This window comes from Erythrolamprus reginae, chromosome 5, assembly GCF_031021105.1.
Source record: "Erythrolamprus reginae isolate rEryReg1 chromosome 5, rEryReg1.hap1, whole genome shotgun sequence".
Taxonomy (NCBI): domain Eukaryota; kingdom Metazoa; phylum Chordata; class Lepidosauria; order Squamata; family Dipsadidae; genus Erythrolamprus; species Erythrolamprus reginae.
The window spans coordinates 14,389,631-14,409,435 of record NC_091954.1 but is presented as its reverse complement, the minus strand read 5'-3'; the positions used below and the strand labels follow the sequence as shown (position 1 = coordinate 14,409,435).

Genomic DNA, 19,805 nt, shown 5'->3' with positions numbered 1-19,805 from the left:
AGGGGTGGGCTACTGCTTGGATGAGGTGGGGGGGAGAACGCAGTGGGGTAGTGAAAATGGAGCTCCACCCCAGAGCACCCAATTTGCACTGAAAAACGTTGAAAGAAAATGCAGGGCGTCCTGCATAAGCCACGCCCACTGTGTGGTAGTAAAAATTTAGGTAGCCCTTCACTGCTTGTGCCTGTGGCCATCTTTGCACACTGCACAGAAGCAACCTAAGTTTGCAACCCAGAGCACAATTAGCAGTGAGCTGAAACTAATCTCACTTACAAAATTGAAGATATTAAAACAAACAGGGGTGGGTGGGAAAAACCCTGTTTTATTGGTGACCAGATCCTGGTCTCCAAATATGTGCCTGCATTCCAGTTTGGGACGCTGAAAACCTGGGTCTAGCTACCTGGAAATTGAGGGATGATTTGGGCCAGCTGCATGAAGACGCCTCTCTGTTCACCTCGCTGAGTTCGGGAGAACTTTGATATTGGAGGGGAACTCCCTGATAGGGCCCTGGGGACGCAGGCTCAGAAGTAGAGGCCGCTTCCGTTCTCCAGACTGGCTCATCCAATGTCGTGGCAGAACGAGGGGCTAACACGGTGGGGGCCACGCCACTTGAAATTGGCATCGGGACAGGGGTGGAAAAACGCCGGATTTCATAGGTCCTGGTTGTTTTCACAGGGGCCTGCTTGGCCGGTGTGAAAGACAAGCTGGACTGCTGGACTGTTGGACTCGTAGGGGTCTGGACACCAAGGTTTGGCGTCTCCCCGAAACAGAACATGGCAGAATTTAATTGGTAGGGTTGATGTCGGAGGAAGTCGATGGCTTTGATCCCTGATTTGTGGCTTGGTGCTTTTTTAACTTTGCTCTCCGCCTTTGTGGCCTGGGATTTGCTAGCTGCCAAGGGGTAAAAAGGAGAGTGTAATGGGTTGTAAGCTATGGGGGGTGGGGCACGGATATTTGGCGAGTATTTCCAGGAAGCGGGGAGAGAAGGTGCAGGAGAGGGAGTTCTTGGCTTCGGTGTCGGTACCGCCTCCACCACAAACTTATCCATTCGGCTCTGCCGCTTGGCGAAAAGCTCCGCCCCTTTCCCCTTCAAATGAGACAGGCCGTGTGCAGGGGAGGAGCCGTTCACCATTCCATTCGGGGTGCTCGACTGCTGAGGCTTAGGGGCTACCGGAGGTGGGGCCTTGAACCGCCGGCCTGGGAACTGCATAAAGTTGCAGGCTTCCGCTCCCAGACTGAGGACATCTTCCTCAGGGCCTGACTCAAATCCTGCTCCTTGGTGGTCTCCTTTGGGTTTTTCATCCAGGTTCTGCACAAGGGATAACAACTCTGGATTGGGGGAGTTCTTTTTCTTCTCTTCCACAGATTTGAACATGGGCTTCTTACTGCTCCGGCGGCGGGCCTCCTGCAGGATACCGGTTCTGGGAGCCGGAACTGCAACCCTCTGCTCCCTGGAGGCCAAAGGCTCGGAAGCAGGTCGCGGAACAGCAGGGACGTTGCTGGTGGATTGCTGGGTTGGTGGCTGATTGAGGGGCTGTGGAACTGGACTAGCATAAAAAGGAGAAGGTGCAAAATCCTGGGTTTGCGGAGAAGACAATACGGCGGGTGTAGCGATGGCTGTATCCCCAGCTGGCCTAGAAGAGGACGAGAGAAATATAGACGCAGTGGAGGTTCTACCTGCTCTGGAAAGTGATTTAGCTTCTGCTGGAGCTGCCTGTACCGATGGTGGTGTCGTTGGGATATACAGAGACACAGATGCGCTTGAAGTGCCTTTCGGTTGCTCCGGTGGCGGAGGGGCAGGAAGGGCCGTGCCTGAAAAAACAGGGGAAACAGGACGGGCAGCGGTTCTCTGGCTACCTACCCTCTCGCTACCCTTTTTTAGTACTAAAGGTCTAAACATAACAGATGAGGTCATAGGACGTTGCCCAGAAAAGCCAGGCGTGAAAGGCCGAGCAGACCGATTGAAAATGCCTGGGGTATTTGAAGGTATCTGGGCTCCCTCTCCAAAGATAACAGATGGAGACTGGAGCTGAGCTGGATTAGGTGGCGGCAGCTCACTAGAAACTTGGGCAGGCTCTAAATGGACACTTATGGGAGTCTTTTCCGCCTTCCAGGGCATGGGTGCTTCAACGCCAATCACGCCGCGTGTAGGCTGAAGGGTTGAGTTTGAGAGCTCCACCAATGGTTTCTGGGCGGGCACATTTTCCAACGTCTGCGGCTTCCCGGTTTTCTGCCTCTGCTTCTCAAATAACTGTGCTCCTCTCCCCGAGGCTTCACTTAGCCCTGGTTGCAGCTGGTCCTGCTCCTGGGTGGGGTGGCCTTTGGGCTTCTCAATGTCAAGGTAGGCGTTGCCTCCATCTGAGTGGTTGGTTAAACTTCGGGCATCAGAGAAGCCTTCTTCGTCAAATTCCGACTCGCTCGTCGGGAAGACCCCGTCCTCTTCGTCATAGCAGCGGTCTTCTTCCACACTCCCAAAACTGACTAGGGTATATTTCTTAGCTCTCTGCCTGCGTTTTTTAAACATCAGAACTCCCTTGGAGTGCGGGTTGGGGGCGTCTGTCAACAGGGACGCAATGGTTCTGCATTTGGTTTTGGCTTCCTTCGTGGTTTTTTCTTGCATGCTGTCACCACGGTTGAGCTCTGTAAAGAACAACAACAATAAAAAGCGCAATCAGGCACAATCAATCTATTGTTGGCGAGAAAAAAAGGACAAAGTGATTAAGGTACACCCAACCAACAATTAAAAAGAGCTATTTCTTGGTGACAAACTAAGTTAGGTCCCACAGAGTGGGTCTTCTCCGGGTCCCGTCAACCAAACAATGTCGCTTGGCAGGACCCAGAGGAAGAGTCTTCTCTGTGGCGGCCCCAGCCCTCTGGAACCAGCTCCCCCCAGAGATTAGAATTGCCCCCACCCTCCTTGCATTTCGAAAGCTGCTTAAAACCCACCTCTGCCGCCAGGCATGGGGGAACTGAAATACACTTCCCCCTAGGCCTTTACAATTTTACGCATGGTATGTCTGTATGTATGATTGTTTTTTATATAATGGGTTTTTAACTGTTTTTAGTATTGGATTTTGTTATATACTGTTTTATTGCTGTTGTTAGCCGCCCCGAGTCTACGGAGAGGGGCGGCATACAAATCCAATAAATAAATAAATAATAAAGATATAACATTATTTATATAAACTATGATTATTATTTTTAAAAACTGGTTTATAACAAGTATGTAAAAAGGGATATGTAATAGAATGTGAGCATAGTTAGAATTGTTATATAGATTGGACCAGAATACCTCCGGAACCGCCTTCTACTGCACGAATCCCAGCAGCCGATAAGGTCCCACAGAGTTGGTGTTCTTCGGGTCCCGTTGACCAAACAATGTCGTTTGGCGGGCCCCAGGGGAAGAGCCTTCTCTGTGGCTGCCCCGGCCCTCTGGAATCAACTCCCCACCCTCCTTGTCTTTCGCAAATTACTCAAGACCCACCTATATCGCCAGGCATGGGGGAACTGAGACATCTCTCCCAGGCTTTTATATTTTATGTTTGGTATGTATGTGTTGTATGGTTTTAACTGCTGGGGGTTTTATATATTTTTATTTCAATATTAGATTTGTTTCAATGTTACACTGTTTTATTATTGTTGTGAGCCACCCCGAGTCTTCGGAGAGGGGCGGCATACAAATCAAATAAATCAATCAATAAATTTGCTACACAGCCGTCCAATGTTTTTAAATGTTTTTGTTTTGTTTTGTGCGTTGTGTGTATATATGTATTTAAATAAAATTTATATTAAGAAACGAATAAAAGCACAATCAGGGTTCTATAAAGAAATTTACACGGAAGCACATTGGTAGCTTCTTGTAAGGCAAAATAGCCTTACTGATGACAAGGAATGTTCTTGGCTCACAAAGGAATAATCTTCAAGGTTGCATTCCTCTAACAAAAGAATGCAAGAATGTCACAGTACTTTGATAGAGGAAAAGAAATCTTGGACAGTAAATTCCAGAGAGCCTTCGTGATTGAGCAACGGAAACCTGGACAGCACCCAGCAAAATTAAAGCGAGTAAATTCTTGATAGCTATTTAATATACACAGAAATTATTACACTTTATAAACCTCAGGTGAAAGATACCAGTTTACACTTGTGGGAAAGAAACATAAGTGCACTGATGTGCCTTTCGTCCCCTGTCCAATTGTCTTTCCTCTCTTCCACCTATCTTATATATTCTCTTCCTTTCATATATCCTCTCCTCTAAGTTCACTCTCACCCTCATTTATATTATCACATGTCTATCTTTCTTCCTATGTATTTGTGTATTGGACAAATGAATAAATAAAAATAAGGGGAAATAGAACCCTAGTACACCAGAAAGAAAAGGTTTAACTCAGTTAGCTCCTAGTTGCACGGTTAGGCTTTCTGTAAACTCAGTTTCACTAAAGGCCACATCAGCATTATGGTTGCTTTTAAAAGGGCAGTTGCATGTTATATAGATTTGCCAGAGGCCAGGTGGCCATGGATTGATAAGTGTGGCTGGCTGATAACAGCCAAGTCGTCCTGACTAGATGGCTAGGTGGGATGGTCAGCTTGCCATCACTCACTTGGCATGGCTGACTCGGGCCAGCTGGGTTGGGATCAGGGATGGGCTACTGCCCGGACGGTGGGGAACACAGAGCACCCATTTTTCTTTCTTTCTTTCTTTCTTTCTTTCTTTCTTTCTTTCTTTCTTTCTTTCTTTCGTTAGTTAGTTAGTTAGTTAGTTAGTTAGTTAGTTAGTTAGTTAGTTAGTTAGTTAGTTAGTCCAATACACAATAAGGGTTTTAGTGGGTATATATTTATATACACATAGTAAAATACATGATGAAGGTTATAGAGGAGGTACTCATAGTAAAATATATCTAAGAAATAATAGAAAAGAAGATATAGTAATAGAACATATCAATGAAAGAATAGAAGAAGAGATATAGGAGTAGAAGAAAGGTATAGGAGATATAGGGGAGCAATAGGACATGGGACGGAAGGCATTCTAGTGCACTTGTACTCGCCCCTTACTGACCTCTTAGGAATCTGGATAGGTCAACCGTAGATAATCTAAGGGTAAAGTGTTGGGGGTTTGGGGATGACACTATGGAGTCCGGTAATGAGTTCCACGCTTCGACAACTCAGTTACTGAAGTCATATTTTTTACAGTCAAGTTTGGAGCGGTTAATATTAAGTTTAAATCTGTTGTGTGCTCTTGTGCTGTTGTGGTTGAAGCTGAAGTAGTCGCAATAATAACTATTGTGTATATTTTGTGGATATGTTCATGCCAGAATGAGAGCTATGAGACTCTGATGCACAAGCATTTATTATTATTTTATTTATTTATTTATTGGATTTCTATGCTGCCCCTCTATCTATCTATCATCCATCCATCCATCCATCCATCCATCCATCCATCTTCTATCTATCTATCTATCTATCTATCTATCTATCTATCTTCTATCTTTCTATCTATCTATCTTCTATCTATCTATCTATCTATCTATCTATCTATCTATCTATCTATCTATCTATTTTGTCCAATACACAATGAGGGTTTTAGTGGGTATATATCGTATATACACATAGTAAAATACATGATGAAGGTTATAGAGGAGATACTCATAGTAAAATATATCCAAGAAAGAAGAGAAGAGAAGATATAGTAATAGAACATATCAATGAAAGAATAGAAGAAGAGATATAGGAATAGAAGAAAGGTATAGGAGATATAGGAGAGCAATAGGACAGGGGACGGAAGGCACTCTAGTGCACTTGTATTCGCCCCTTACTAAAAGATTGAAAGAAATTTGAAAGAAAATGCAGGACGTCCTGCATAAGCCACGTCCACAGTGTGGTAGTAAAAAATTTGGTAGCCCTTCTCTGGTTGGGATGGAACAAATCACACCGGCTAACTTGACATGGAGACAATTTGGGCTCCTTGTCTCCCCAAACTGCTGTTCCGCTATTAAGCAGATTGAGAGTCAAGTAGAGTGACAAAGTAATCCATAGAAACAGAGGTCGAAAAAGTACTAATAATACTCCATATTTCTAATTAGAACAGAAATAGAATAATAGCATAGAATAATAGGATTGGGAGGGAGGTTTTCTAATCTAAGAAGAAATACTTCCATTAAATTATTAAAATAAATCTATATTAAAAAAAATTAAAAACCATCTTCTGCAGTATATAATAATAATAATAATAAAAAATTTATTGTCATTGTCAAAACAACCAATTGTCATTGGCAACGAACGTCGTGTGACACCCAGAGACCAGTCCCACCATAGGTAATTTTAAAAATAGAATAAAAAATAGAATTTAAAAAAAAAGTACTATGGAAGTTACAAATGAGCAGTGCTTCCTGAATTGTAACTCTGGTTTTCAAAATTGCCGTAATGCTGACAGCAAGTTCAGCACAAAAGTTTACAATGTATTGAAAGTAAAGAAAATGTACATTGTTGAGAGGATGCAAAACCTCTCCTTAGCAGGCTCCTATTGGCACAACAATGTTTAGATGACTCTAGTAGATGCTATAAAACACTGGTGAGCCTTTGCCTTCAGTTACTACCATTTCACTATGGCTGCATAGCTAGAGGTATAACAAGCAGGAAGAGGGAGATTGTGATCCCCTTATATAGAGCGCTGGTGAGACCACAATTGTAATCCTGTGTTCAGTTCTGGAGACCTCACCTACAAAAAGATATTGACAAAATTGAACGGGTCCAAAGACGGGCTACAAGAATGGTGGAAGGTCTTAAGCATAAAACGTATCAGGAAAGACTTCATGAACTCCATCTGTATAGTCTGGAGGACAGAAGGGAAAGGGGGGACATGATCGAAACATTTAAATATGTTAAAGGGTTAAATAAGGTTCAGGAGGGAAGTGTTTTTAATAGGAAAGTGAACACAAAAACAAGGGGACACAATCTGAAGTTAGTTGGGGGAAAGATCAAAAGCAACATGAGAAAATATTATTTTACTGAAAGAGTAGTAGATCTTTGGAATAAACTTCCAGCAGACGTGGTAGATAAATCCACAGTAACTGAATTTAAACATGCCTGGGATAAACATATATCCATTGTAAGATAAAATACAGAAAATAGTATAAGGGCAGACTAGATGGACCATGAGGTCTTTTTCTGCCGTCAGGCTTCTATGTTTCTATGTTTCACGAGGATGGAAAAGTTGCCTTGTTTTATAGTTTATTTTATAATCAAATGCTAATAATAACAACAGCCCTCATTATCATGGAAAGAAGGAAGCAGGGTGGAAATGAGAATAGTGTAACATTTCTTGCAAAACTAACTTTTTCTATTAATACAAGATCAGACAAATGATTATCCATGGTTGACCTATCCAGATTCCTAAGAGGTCAGTAAGGGGCGAGTACAAGTGCACTAGAGTGCCTTCCGTCCCCTGTCCTATTGCTGTTCTATATCTCCTACACCTTTCTTCTATTCCTATATCTTCTATTCTTTCATTGATATGTTTTATTCCTATATCTTCTCTTCTATTCTTTCTTAGATATATTTTACTATGAGTATATCCTCTATAACCTTCATTATGTACTTTACTATGTGTATACCCACTAAAACCCTCATTGTGTATTGGACAAAATCAATCAATAAAAAATCAACCAATAAATAAATAAATAATAAATAAATAAATAATAGCTATAATATTATCATGATGATGATGATGATGATGATGATAATAATAATAATAATAATAATAATAATAATTTATTAGATTTGGATGCCGCCCCTTTCCGAAGACTCGGGGCAGCTCACAACAACAATAAAAACAATATTATACTGGCACAAATCTAATATTAAAAAAAACCTAAAAACTAAAAACCCTATCATAATTAAAAACCAAACAGCACATACATACCAAACATAAATTATAATAAGCCTGGGGGAAAGATGTCTCAAATCCCCCATGCCTGGCGGTATAGGTGGGTCTTAAGTAGTTTACGGAAGACAAGGAGGGTGGGAGCAGTTCTAATCTCCGGGGGGAGTTGATTCCAGAGGGCCAGGGCCGCCACAGAGAAGGCTCTTCCCCTGGGGCCCGCCAGACGACATTGTTTAGTCGACAGGACCCGGAGAAGGCCAACTCTGTGGGACCTTATCGGCCGCTGGGATTTGTGCGGTAACAGGCGGTTCCGGAGGTATTACGGTCCAATGCCATGTAGGGCTTTAAAGGTCATGACCAAAACTTTGAATTGTAAATTCTTGTCCTCTTAGAAGAAATACATTGGTTCAAAGCAGCTTCCAACCCATTGTTGGCTCTGTTCATCCTTCTTTTTCCTAATTAAATTGGTTTGTTTTTTTTTAAAGTTCTTTTTCCTAATTCAGTTTCCTTCCTCAAGCAAGGGGAAAAAAATAGAGAGAAAAAGGAAGCTTGCTAAGTCCGGAGCAGAAAGGAAATAGGTACCTGCATATGGTTGGTCCAAGGGCTTGATAGCAGCGTCCAGTCCTGGAGAGCAAGGCATGTCATGTACTGTTTTTAACTCCCAGCTCTCCATAAAGAGAGAGAGAGAGAGAGAGACAGAGAGAGAGGAGTAGAGTAGCTCCCTTCTGGAGCAGAATCAAAACCTTAAGAGTCCAGGTCCTTTGACTGCAACTCTGCTGGCCTTTTAAAGCTCCTCTTTTGTCTCTTCAGTATTGCTGCTAAAAATCCGTGAGGTCATTCTTGCTATTTTTACCCCCCAGCCATCATCACTAAACAGGGTGATGGACACTGTCAACTGTCAAACACTTGCTCCACTTCCCATCCTCCTCTCATAGCTGGGGTTAAAATAAGGCAGGATGTTTCTCACTGCGAGTTTCCACCCTTCTGAACAGAATAAAAGGCACCCAATGTAATTTAGAATTTAATTACTTAACTTTACCTAACACCCAAAGTTCAGCTGCTTTCCAGCCCCCAGCCAAACACTCAAATTGTAACCTTAATCAGCATTTGAATCAAAGTATTTTCACAGATTGAATTTGTCATACAATAGGGCACATTATTTTTTTCCCAAAGATGTGTCCTATTCCAGGGGTGGATTCTGGATTGCTTTGCTGCCAGTTCACTCAGGGTTGCGCCAAGCCCCGACATCCAGTAGTGGGGGTAGTAAGTTTATGCACTATTTATTGAATACGTAATAGTTTTTCTTATTGTCCTTCCTTTTCTAGTACAGTACCTTAGTATGATCCTTCATGACTTTCAAAATAGGAAATAATTAAATAGTATGTTTTCGCCCATAAACGTTTCAATCATTTTAATCTTTCTCTAGAACTGAAATTTTATAGCAATTAAAGAAAATTGAGCTACAGTGGTACATCATGATATGAACCCCTCGTCTTACGAACATCCCGAGATACGAACCCGGGGTTCAAAAAACTTTTGCCTCTTCTTACGAACTTTTTTCTTCTTACGAACCCGCCGCTGCCACCGCCGCCGAGAAGCCCCGCCGCCCGGCTGTCGCTTTTTGAAACAGCCGGGGGGCTTCCCAGCAGCCTCTTGAACCCGAACACCAAACCCAAACTTCCGGGTTTGGCGTTCGGGAGGCCTCCAAGAAGCCCCCACGGCTGTTTTAAAAGGTGACAGCCGGGCGGCGGGGCTTCCCAGTGGCCTCCCGAACGCCGAACCCGGAAGTTCGGCAAAAGTTCGGGTTCAGGAGGTCACTGAGAAGCCCTGCCGCCCGGCTGTCATCTTTTAAAACAGCCGGGGGGCTTCTTGGCGGCCTCCCAAACGCTGAACCCGAAAGTTCGGGTTTGGCGTTCAGGTTCAGGAGGACGCTGAAAAGCACCCCCAGCTGTTTCAAAAGGTGACAGCCGGGCGGCGGCGTTTTTTTGCGTTTTTTTTGTTGTTGCATGGATTAATGGATTTTACATTGTTTCCTATGGGAAACAATGTTTCGTCTTACGAACTTTTCGTCTTATGAACCTCCCCCTGGAACCAATTAGGTTCGTAAGACGAGGTATTACTGTACTTGCCTAATCTGCTATCATACTGAACCTTGTGGTTTAAGTACAAAATCTTAAAATGTTACTGTGCTCCTGAACAAATAATGCTGTCATTTGTCCTTTTTGTGGCTATTTAAATAACATGACTTAATCAACTGAAAAAGAGTCCAAGGACCTATTTGAAAACTTAATTTGGTCGGTAAGCCACTCCCACCCAGTCACATCACCTTTAAGCCACCCCTGGTCACATGATTGTCAAGCCACTCCCACCTAGTCCCATGGCCGGCAAGTCACTCTTACCCGGTAACATGACCATCAAGCCATGCCCACAAAATAAGCCACGCCCACAGTGTGGCAGTAAAAGTTTTGGCAGACCATCACTGCCCAGATCAATTTTTAAAAATGCTTCTGCGCATGCGCAGAAGCAAAAATTAGCCTCTGCACATGCGCAGAAGCAAAATCCAAAATGGCGGTGGCCATGGACCAGCATCAACAGAATAAGCTACATGATACCATTGCCAGTTTACTAACGGTTCTGAAGTGCCAGTTAGAAACAGTAGGAACCTACCTCTGTCCTATTCACATCCCAAATGTGGTTAACATAGGAAACTAATAACATCATAAGTATATCATCGAGGGAAAATACGTTTTCCCTACTTTACCCTTATTCTTCAAGATCAATATCAACGGGGCAGGGACTCTTATCTTCTCTGTAATTAATAACAGAAACCAGAAATATACATTTTGTATATTAAATACACTGTTTTAAAAATTGGATTTTTCTTCCTCATAAGGTTAATTTCTTTTGTTCTAAAATGGCCATAAGTAAATAAATATTTGTTTGTTTGTTTGTTTGTTTGTTTATTGATTGATTGATTGATTGATCGGATTTGTATGCCGCCCCTCTCCGGAGACTCGGGGCGGCTAACAGCAACAATAAAGCAGTGTACAAGAGTAGTCTGATGTTAGAAATAATTAAAAGCCCATTAATATAAAAAACCAAACATACACTCATACATACCATGCATAGAATTGTAAAGGCCTAGGGGGAAGAGGGTCTCAATTCCCCCATGCCTGACGGCAAAGGTGGGTTTTAAGCAGCTTACGAAAGGCAAGGAGGTTGGGGGCAACTCTGATATCTGGGGGGAGTTGGTTCCAGAGGGCCGGGGCCGCCACAGAGAAGGCTCTTCCCCTGGGTCCCGCCAAGCGACATTCTTTAGTTGACGGGACCTGGAGAAGATCCACTCTGTGGGACCTAACTGGTCGCTGGGATTCGTGCAGCAGAAGGCGGTCCCTGAGATAATCTGGTCCGGTGCCATGAAGGGCTTTATAGGTTATTGCACTATGAATCACAAAGTAATCAATCTTGTCATGATTGTTATAATTCTTTTTGCTTTCATAGCTGTATGTGATTTTTTTTAAAATTTCCCTGTTCTAATTTGAATTGGCATATAAAAGTAAGACAAGGTTCTGTAATCAGGAATAGCAGAGTAAATTATTGTGCCAGTTATTGACAGTCACCAATCGTTGGGACATAACTATGTGTAAAGCATTACAGAGGTGACTTTGGTAAAGGAATGGATGAACCATTAAAGAGGACAAAAATCTACGCAGCCCTGGAGAGTGTGAGGAAGAAACTCAAGGCTGCTTGTTATACCTCTAGCTATGCAGCCAAGCATCCTACTTGCTTTTCCTAGTGTGGTCGGGCAGTAGGAAAAGCAAGTAGGATGCTTGGCTGCATAGCTAGAGGCATAACAAGCAGGAAGAGGGAGATTGTGATCCCCTTATATAGAGCGCTGGTGAGACCACATTTGGACTATACTGTGTTCAGTTCTGGAGACCTCACCTACAAAAAGATATTGACAAAATTGAACGGGTCCAAAGACGGGCTACAAGAATGGTGGAAGGTCTTAAGCATAAAACGTATCAGGAAAGACTTCATGAACTCAATCTGTATAGTCTGGAGGACAGAAGGAAAAGGGGGGACATGATCGAAACATTTAAATGTGTTAAAGGGTTAAATAGGGTTCAGGAGGGAAGTGTTTTTAATAGGAAAGTGAACACAAGAACAAGGGGACACAATCTGAAGTTAGTTGGGGGAAAGATCAAAAGCAACGTGAGAAAATATTATTTCACTGAAAGAGTAGTAGATCCTTGGAACAAACTTCCAGCAGATGTGGTTGGTAACTGAATTTAAACATGCCTGGGATAAACATATATCCATTGTAAGATAAAATACAGGAAATAGTATAAGGGCAGACTAGATGGACCATGAGGTCTTTTCCTGCCGTCAATCTTCTATGTTTCTATGTTTCTAAGGTAAACTGTCTTGAGTCTATTTGGTATCAGATGGGACAAATGGAAACTCTGACCGGCTTTTAAGATTCTCCAATTCTACTTTCCATGTATAAAAACATTCTTTGGATTGCTGCCTTGCCTTGAAGGGCTGACATCAAATCCTGAAAGCCTGATAGATTTTTTTCTCTGCACTATCATAATTAAAATTTTCCTCTCTGCACCTAACATAATTAAAATCTGCCTCAACAAAATCAAGTGTGGGATCACTTTGAGTTTCCCATGCTTTTTCTCTGTAATCCCTAAAATCTATAATAATAATATCTATAACGATCTATAACGATCTATAATAATCGTTAGTTATAGTTAGTTATAGTTTATTAGATTTGTACGCCGCCCCTCTCCGAAGACTCGGGGCGGCTCACAGCATAGCAGTAATACAATACATTACAAATCTAACAATAAAAAATTTGATCAATTTAAAAGACATTAATAACATAATAAAAACCCTAGCTATGCAGTCACACACATTCAACCTAATCTATCATGCAGTAAGGCCAAAAATATAATAAAAAGGGGGAAAGGTGGTAATTATCCCCACGCCTGATGACAAACGTGGGTCTTGAACATTTTACAGAAGGCGAGGAGGGTGGGGGCTATTTGAATCTCTGGAGGGAGTTGATTCCAGAGGGCCGGGGTCGCCACAGAGAAGGCTCTTCCCCTGGGTCCTGCCAGCCGACATTGTTTGGTCAACGGGACCCGGAGAAGGCCCACTCTGTGGGACCTAATTGGCCGCTGGGATTCGTGTGGCAGGAGGCGGTCTCAGAGATATTCTGGTCCGATGCCATGTAGGGCTTTATAGGTCATAACCAACACTTTGAATTGTGACCGGAAACTGATTGGCAGCCAGTGCAGGCCGCAGAGTGTTGGTGAAATGTGGACAGATCTTGGAAGCCCCACGATGGCTCTCGCTAATCTCGTTAATAACAACAACAACAATAATAATAATAATCTGTCAATTGCAAAAGGCCGCTTTACTGGGATTGGTAAACATAATTCGCCGCTACATCACGCAGTCCTAGGTGCTTGGGAAGCGCCCACTGGTGATGAAATACGAAATCCAGCATAGTAATCTCGTTTGCTGTGTTGTATTGACATAATAATAATAATAATAATAATAATAATAATAATTATTATTATTATTATTATTATTATTATTATTATTATAATAATAATAAAAAAAAATCTGAATAAACTGAGTTTCCTGGCTTGACCCTGCCTTAAATATAAATACTTTGTGATCTGATGGAGATACAGAAAAAAAAAATCCAAATGATAACACCCCCCTCCCAACCTTGAAGGTTTGTCCATCTCTATTCTGGCAGAAGAAATGTAAAAAAACAGGTGGCATGAGACCAACCTCATCACCTCGAGGTTCGACTACTGTAATGCTCTCTACATGGGGCTACCTTTGAAAAGTGTTCGGAAACTTCAGATCGTGCAGAATGCAGCTGCGAGAGCAATCATGGGCTTCCCAAGATATGCCCATGTTACACCAACACTCCGCAGTCTGCATTGGTTGCCGATCAGTTTCCGGTCACAATTCAAAGTGTTGGTCATGACCTATAAAGCCCTTCATGGCATCAGGCCAGAATATGTCCGGGACCGCCTTCTGCAGTACGAATCCCAGCGACCGGTTAGGTCTCACAGAGTTGGCCTTCTCCGGGTCCCGTCGACTAAACAATGTCGTTTGGCGGGACCCAGGGGAAGAGCCTTCTCTGTGGCGGCCCCGACCCTCTGGAACCAGCTCCCCCCGGAAATTAGAACTGCCCCCACCCTCCTTGTCTTTTGTAAACGTCTTAAAACCCACCTCTGCCGTCAGGCATGGGGGAACTGAGACATCTCCCCCGGGCCTATACAGTTTATATATGGTATGTTTGTGGGTATGTTTGCTTTTAACAATGGGGTTTTTAGTGTTTTTTAAATTATTAGATTTGTTTTTACATTGTCTTTATTATTGCTGTGAGCCGCCCCGAGTCTACGGAGAGGGGCGGCATACAAATCTAATAAATAAATAAATAAATAAACTAAGGCAATAGTGACATTAGAGATTTTTCTTTATATTCCTTTATGGATTTGCAATGATACATTCATCCTATGCATGGTTGCCATTCAACTTGCTGGATCTGACAGTTACACTGCCAATCATATTCAATTCAGGTGGATTTTTACAATTGGAGTCTGAACATGGAACTCAGAGTTCAATCAATTCATTGATAGGATGGTCCAGTAATAAATAAGATGAATCAAGTATGATTTTGATCACCACCTAACAGTCTCAACAATACCCTAACCTGGCAGCCAGTATCACAGTGAAATGGATTTTGTGGATAGCTTTGTGGGATGAAGGAAGAGGTGCTATCTAGAAAAAAAACAGAGAAGAGAAAGGGGAGCCTCCAGTGGATTAGTGGTCGGAGAAAGAAACTTAGAAAGTCAAAATATCTAGTCTCTTAATCTCAGAGTAAGAGTTCCCACATTTTCGATTGCCATTGGAGAATGAGATAGAAACATAGAAGACTGACGGCAGAAAAAGACCTCATGGTCCATCTAGTCTGCCCTTATAATATTTCCTGTGTTTTATCTTAGGATGGATATATGTTTATCCCAGGCATGTTTAAATTCAGTTACTGTGGATTTACCAACCACGTCTGCTGGAAGTTTGTTCCAAGGATCTACTACTCTTTCATTGAAATAATATTTCCTCACATTGCTTTTGATCTTTCCCCCAACTAACTTCAGATTGTGTCTCCTTGTTCTTGTGTTCACTTTCCTATGAAAAACCCTTCCCTCCTGAACCTTATTTAACCCTTTAACATATTTAAATGTTTCGATCATGTCCCCCCTTTTCCTTCTGTCCGCCAGACTATACAGATTGAGTTCATTAAGTCTTTCCTGATACGTTTTATGCTTAAGACCTTCCACCATTCTTGTAGCCTGTCTTTGGACCCGTTCAATTTTGTCAATATCTTTTTGTAGGTGAGGTCTCCAGAACTGAACACAGTATTCCAAATGTGGTCTCACCAGCGCTCTATATAAGGGGATCACAATCTCCCTCTTCCTGCTTGTTATACCTCTAGCTATGCAGCCAAGCATCCTACTTGCTTTTCCTACTGCCCGACCACACTGGTCACCCATTTTGAGATAGTTAGAACAGTGAAGGTTTTTGTGCTTTGGACTGGTTCCTCAAATTTAGAAGTAAGGACAGAAGTTCAGGTGAGCCAAAAATAATTTTGAAAAGCCTACTTAATTCTCCTGTTTAGAGTAAGCAATATTCCATGCATGCTCAGTTTTTTAAAATAAAATCTAGCCTTAACCCCACGGTTAGAAAAACAGGCTATTTTAGAAAAATAGAGACCAAGGAAATACCCTGTTATTAATTATTCCAGACTTCTTAATAGCTTTTTATGCTACTGAAAAAAACCCCTTATAGGTCTGTTTTATTAAAATGTCATTTTTGCTTGAACCTATTTATTCTTAGGAAGTTTTACTAGGGTATGCATTCATTTCAAACCGAAAGCTATTAGGAAGGAACAGTGCACAATATGAGGTTAAGATCCTATTTGCATCTTGATGACTCAGCACATAGAAAATTATCACATTTAGGGGAGAGGAGAAAATCTACAGTGGTACTTCTACCTAAGAACGTGTCTACTTAGGAACTGTTCTAGATAAGAACCGGGTGTTCAAGATTTTTTTGCCTCTTCTCAAGAACCATTTTGCACTTACAAACCCGAGTCTTGGAAACTGTAACCGGAAAAGGGAGGGAGAAGCCTCCGTGGAGCTTCTCTAGGAATCTCCTGGGAAACAGGCCCGGAAAAGGCAGGGAGAAACCTCTGTGGGGCCTCTCTAGGAATCTCCTGGGAGGAAACAGGCCGGAAAAGGTGGGGAGAAGCCTCCGTGAGGCCTCTCTAGGAATCTCCTGGGAGAAAACAGGACCGGAAAAGGCAGGGAGAAACCTCTGTGGGGCCTCTCTAGGAATCTCCTGGGAGGAAACAGGGCCGGAAAAGGTGGGGAGAAGCCTCCATGAGGCATCTCTAGGAATCTCCTGGGAGCAAACAGGGACGGAAAAGGTGGGGAGCAGCCTCCGTTAGGCCTCTCTAGGAATCTCCTGGGAGGAAACAGGGCCGGAAAAGGCGGGGAGAAACCTCTGTGGGGCCTCTCTAGGAATCTCCTGGGAGGAAACGGGGCCGGAAAAGGTGGGGAGAAACCTCTGTGGGGCCTCTCTAGGAATCTCCTGGGAGGAAACAGGGCCGGAAAAGGTGGGGAGAAACCTCTGTGGGGCCTCTCTAGGAATCTCCTGGGAGGAAACAGGGCCGGAAAAGGTGGGGAGAAACCTCTATGGGGCCTCTCTAGGAATCTCCTGGGAGGAAACAGGGCCTCCACCCTCCTTGTGGTTTTCCCAATCGCACGCATTATTTGCTTTTACATTGATTCCTATGGGAAAAATTGCTTCTTCTTACAAATTTCTACTTAAGAACCTGGTCACGGAACGAATTAAGTTTGTAAGTAGAGGTACCACTGTATTTCTTGCTCTGTGATTGAATGAGCAGGTAAATAACTTGAGGGTATTTCCCGATTTCATTGAAAGCCCAGATGTGTCAGCTTTGTTATAACTCTCCGGTTGTACTCACTGTAGCCATTCCTGAACAGAAATAGTCTAGCAAGTGCTCTTAATCACTTTTTAGGATCTTTTCAATGTGTTTTATGTAGGATTGCCCTTAAAGATACTGCTAGGGACAGTTTTCAAGAATCATGTAACCCTATTTTGAAACAGCTATACAGTGATACCTTGTCTTACAAACTTAATTGGTTCTGGGACGAGGTTCTTAAGGTGAAAAGTTTGTAAGACGAAACAATGTTTTCCATAGGAATCAATGGAAAAGTGATTAATGTGTGCAAGCCCAAAATTCACCCCTTTTGCCAGCCGAAGCGCCCATTTTTGCGCTGCTGGGATTCCCCTGAGGTTCCCCTCCATGGAAAACCCCACCTCCGGACTTCCGTTGCCAGCAAAGCACCTGTTTTTGCGCTGCTGGGATTCCCCTGCTGGGATTGCCCTGCAGCATCACAAAAACACGGAAGTCTGTAGGTGGGGTTTCCCATAGAGGGGAGCCTCAGGGGAATCCCAGCAGCACAAAAATGGGTGCTTCGCTGGCAACGGAAGTCTGGAGGTGGGGCATCCCAGAGGCGGCGGTGGGTTTGTAAGGTGAAAATAGTTTGTAAGAAGAGGCAAAAAAATCTTAAACCCCGGGTTTGTATCTCGAAAAGTTTGTATGGCGAGGCGTTTGTAAGACGAGGTATCACTGTATTAGTTAACTGGATGCCAAGCCACACTCAAGATAATAATGTTGACCTACGCATCTGAAGGAATAGAGGCAGTGAACGGCTACCAAAATTTTTACTACCACACTGTGACGTGGCTTATGCAGGACGCCCTGCATTTTCTTTCAACATCTTTCAGTGCAAATTAGGTGCTCTGGGGTGGAGCTCCATTTTCGCTACCCCACTGTGTTCCCCCATAGCAGTTAAAATCAACTTGCGGCTTTGGATTACCCCATGGTCCTGAATCCTTCTTCTGTGTCCTTAGATATGTCACATATGATGTATCTGGCTTTTCCGGGGTAGATCTCACTCTACTGACTCGACTTATGAAAATAAGTTATGATGCAGGACATGGCTCATCCCTCCAGGACAATCAGACGGAAGAGAACAGCTGAGCATGCCTTGCCCAGCATTCATGGCATGGCTGTACATTATTCCAAAGAGATAAAATAGACTCACTTGAAAGTAACTGAAACTCCTGGCCAGCTATCAGGAAATTAAATCACTCGACTCTAATTTTAACTCATTTTCATTTCTTTCTCAATCACTTTTAAATGGCGAAGTACAATTTAAGCTTGTTTGGGGAAAGATCAAAAGCAACGTGAGAAAATATTGTTTCACTGAAAGAGTAGTAGATCCTTGGAACAAACTTCCAGCAGACGTGGTTGGTAAATCCACAGTAACTGAATTTAAACATGCCTGGGATAAACATATATCCATTGTAAGATAAAATACAGGAAATAGTATAAGGGCAGACTAGATGGACCATGAGGTCTTTTTCTGCCGTCAGTCTTCTGTTTCTATGTTTTAATAATTCATCATTTCTCACCAACTCGGGAGTAACATACACTATGCATTTCTTCGCTAAGATAAACTATCGCTTTTCCAAATATCCATGTTGACATTTGTCCAATCTTTACTTGGAAACCTTCAACGTGGAAAGGGCATTCTGCATTCCCTAAATGATTTCCCCCTGATTAATGTTTTAAAAATATTTTGGGAAAAAAGTAATTTTTATAAAGATTTCCATAAACACCAGCAGTTCAGTTCATTAAGTCTCTGATTGGAAAGAGATATTGTTTGATGTATTTTTTCCAGGAGCTCAAAGCAGCCGCCTCTCTTGTTGGTCTGTCTGTCTGTCTGTCTGTCTGTCTGTCTGTCTGTTTGTTTGACTTCTATGCCGCCCAATCCCTTGGAACTCAGGGCGGTTTACATCAATAATAATACAATGCAATGTTAAAAAGTCAAACACAGTGGTACCTCGTGATACGAACCCCTCGTCATACGAACTTTCCGAGATACGAAATTTTTTGCCTCTTCCGAACTTTTTCCGTCTTACAAACCCGCCGTCCTAACGCTGAACCCAGAAGTTCGGAAAAGTTCAGGTTCAGGTGGCCGCCAAGAAGCCCCGTCGCCCGGCTGTCGCCTTTTGAAACAGCTGGGGGGCTTCTCGGCATCCTCCCAAACCCGAATGCCAAACCCGAACTTTTGCCGAAGTTCCAGGTTCGTCGTTCGGGAGGCTGCCGAGAAGCCCAGCCGTCCGGCTGTCACCTTTTGAAATAGCCGGGGGGGCTTCTCGGCGTCCTCCCAAACCCGACAGCCAAACCGAACTTTTGCCGAACTTCCAGGTTCGGCGTTTGGGAGGCTGCCGAGAAGCCCCGCCGCCCAGCTTTTGAAACAGCCGGGGGGCTTCTCGGCGTTCTCCTGAACGTCGAACCCAGAAGTTCGGCAAAAGTTCAGGTTCGGCGTTCGGGTTCAGGAGGACGCTGAGAAGCCCCGCCGCCCAGCTGTCAGCTTTGCAAAAGAGCCGCGGAGCTGTCGGGCCGGTTGGGAGGCTCAAACGGAGGTGGGGAATCCCAATAGGGAATTCCATGGGCGGTTCGGGTTCGGCCGAATTTTGCGTAAAGTTCATCCGAACTTGCCGAACCCAAACACCGTTGGGTTCGCCCATCACTACTTACAAACTTTTCTACTTAAGAACCTGGTCACAGAACGAATTAAGTTAGTAAGTATAGGTTCCATTGTATACTGTGACTGGAACATGCCTAAACGTATGCTAAGAATGGAATGGACATCCTTTTGTCTTAAAGGGAGAGGAATGGCTTAGCCAGTTGTTTTAAACAGTTGGCTCTGAAATTTGACAAAAAGGCCGCCAGGCT

General features: G+C 43.3%; 1 protein-coding gene across 2 annotated transcripts in view; it reads right to left on the bottom strand.

Annotated features, from left to right (window-relative positions):
• Positions 1–290: 290 nt before the first annotated feature.
• SYNPO2L (synaptopodin 2 like) overlaps positions 291–19,805 on the bottom strand; it is a 61,690-nt gene continuing 42,175 nt past the window's right edge. For both annotated transcript variants that reach the window (XM_070753942.1, XM_070753941.1), the window contains exon 5: positions 291–2,637. In XM_070753942.1, the coding sequence (XP_070610043.1) occupies positions 320–2,637 (2,318 nt within the window). In that variant the 3' untranslated portion in view covers positions 291–319. The remainder of the gene's footprint in view (positions 2,638–19,805) is intronic.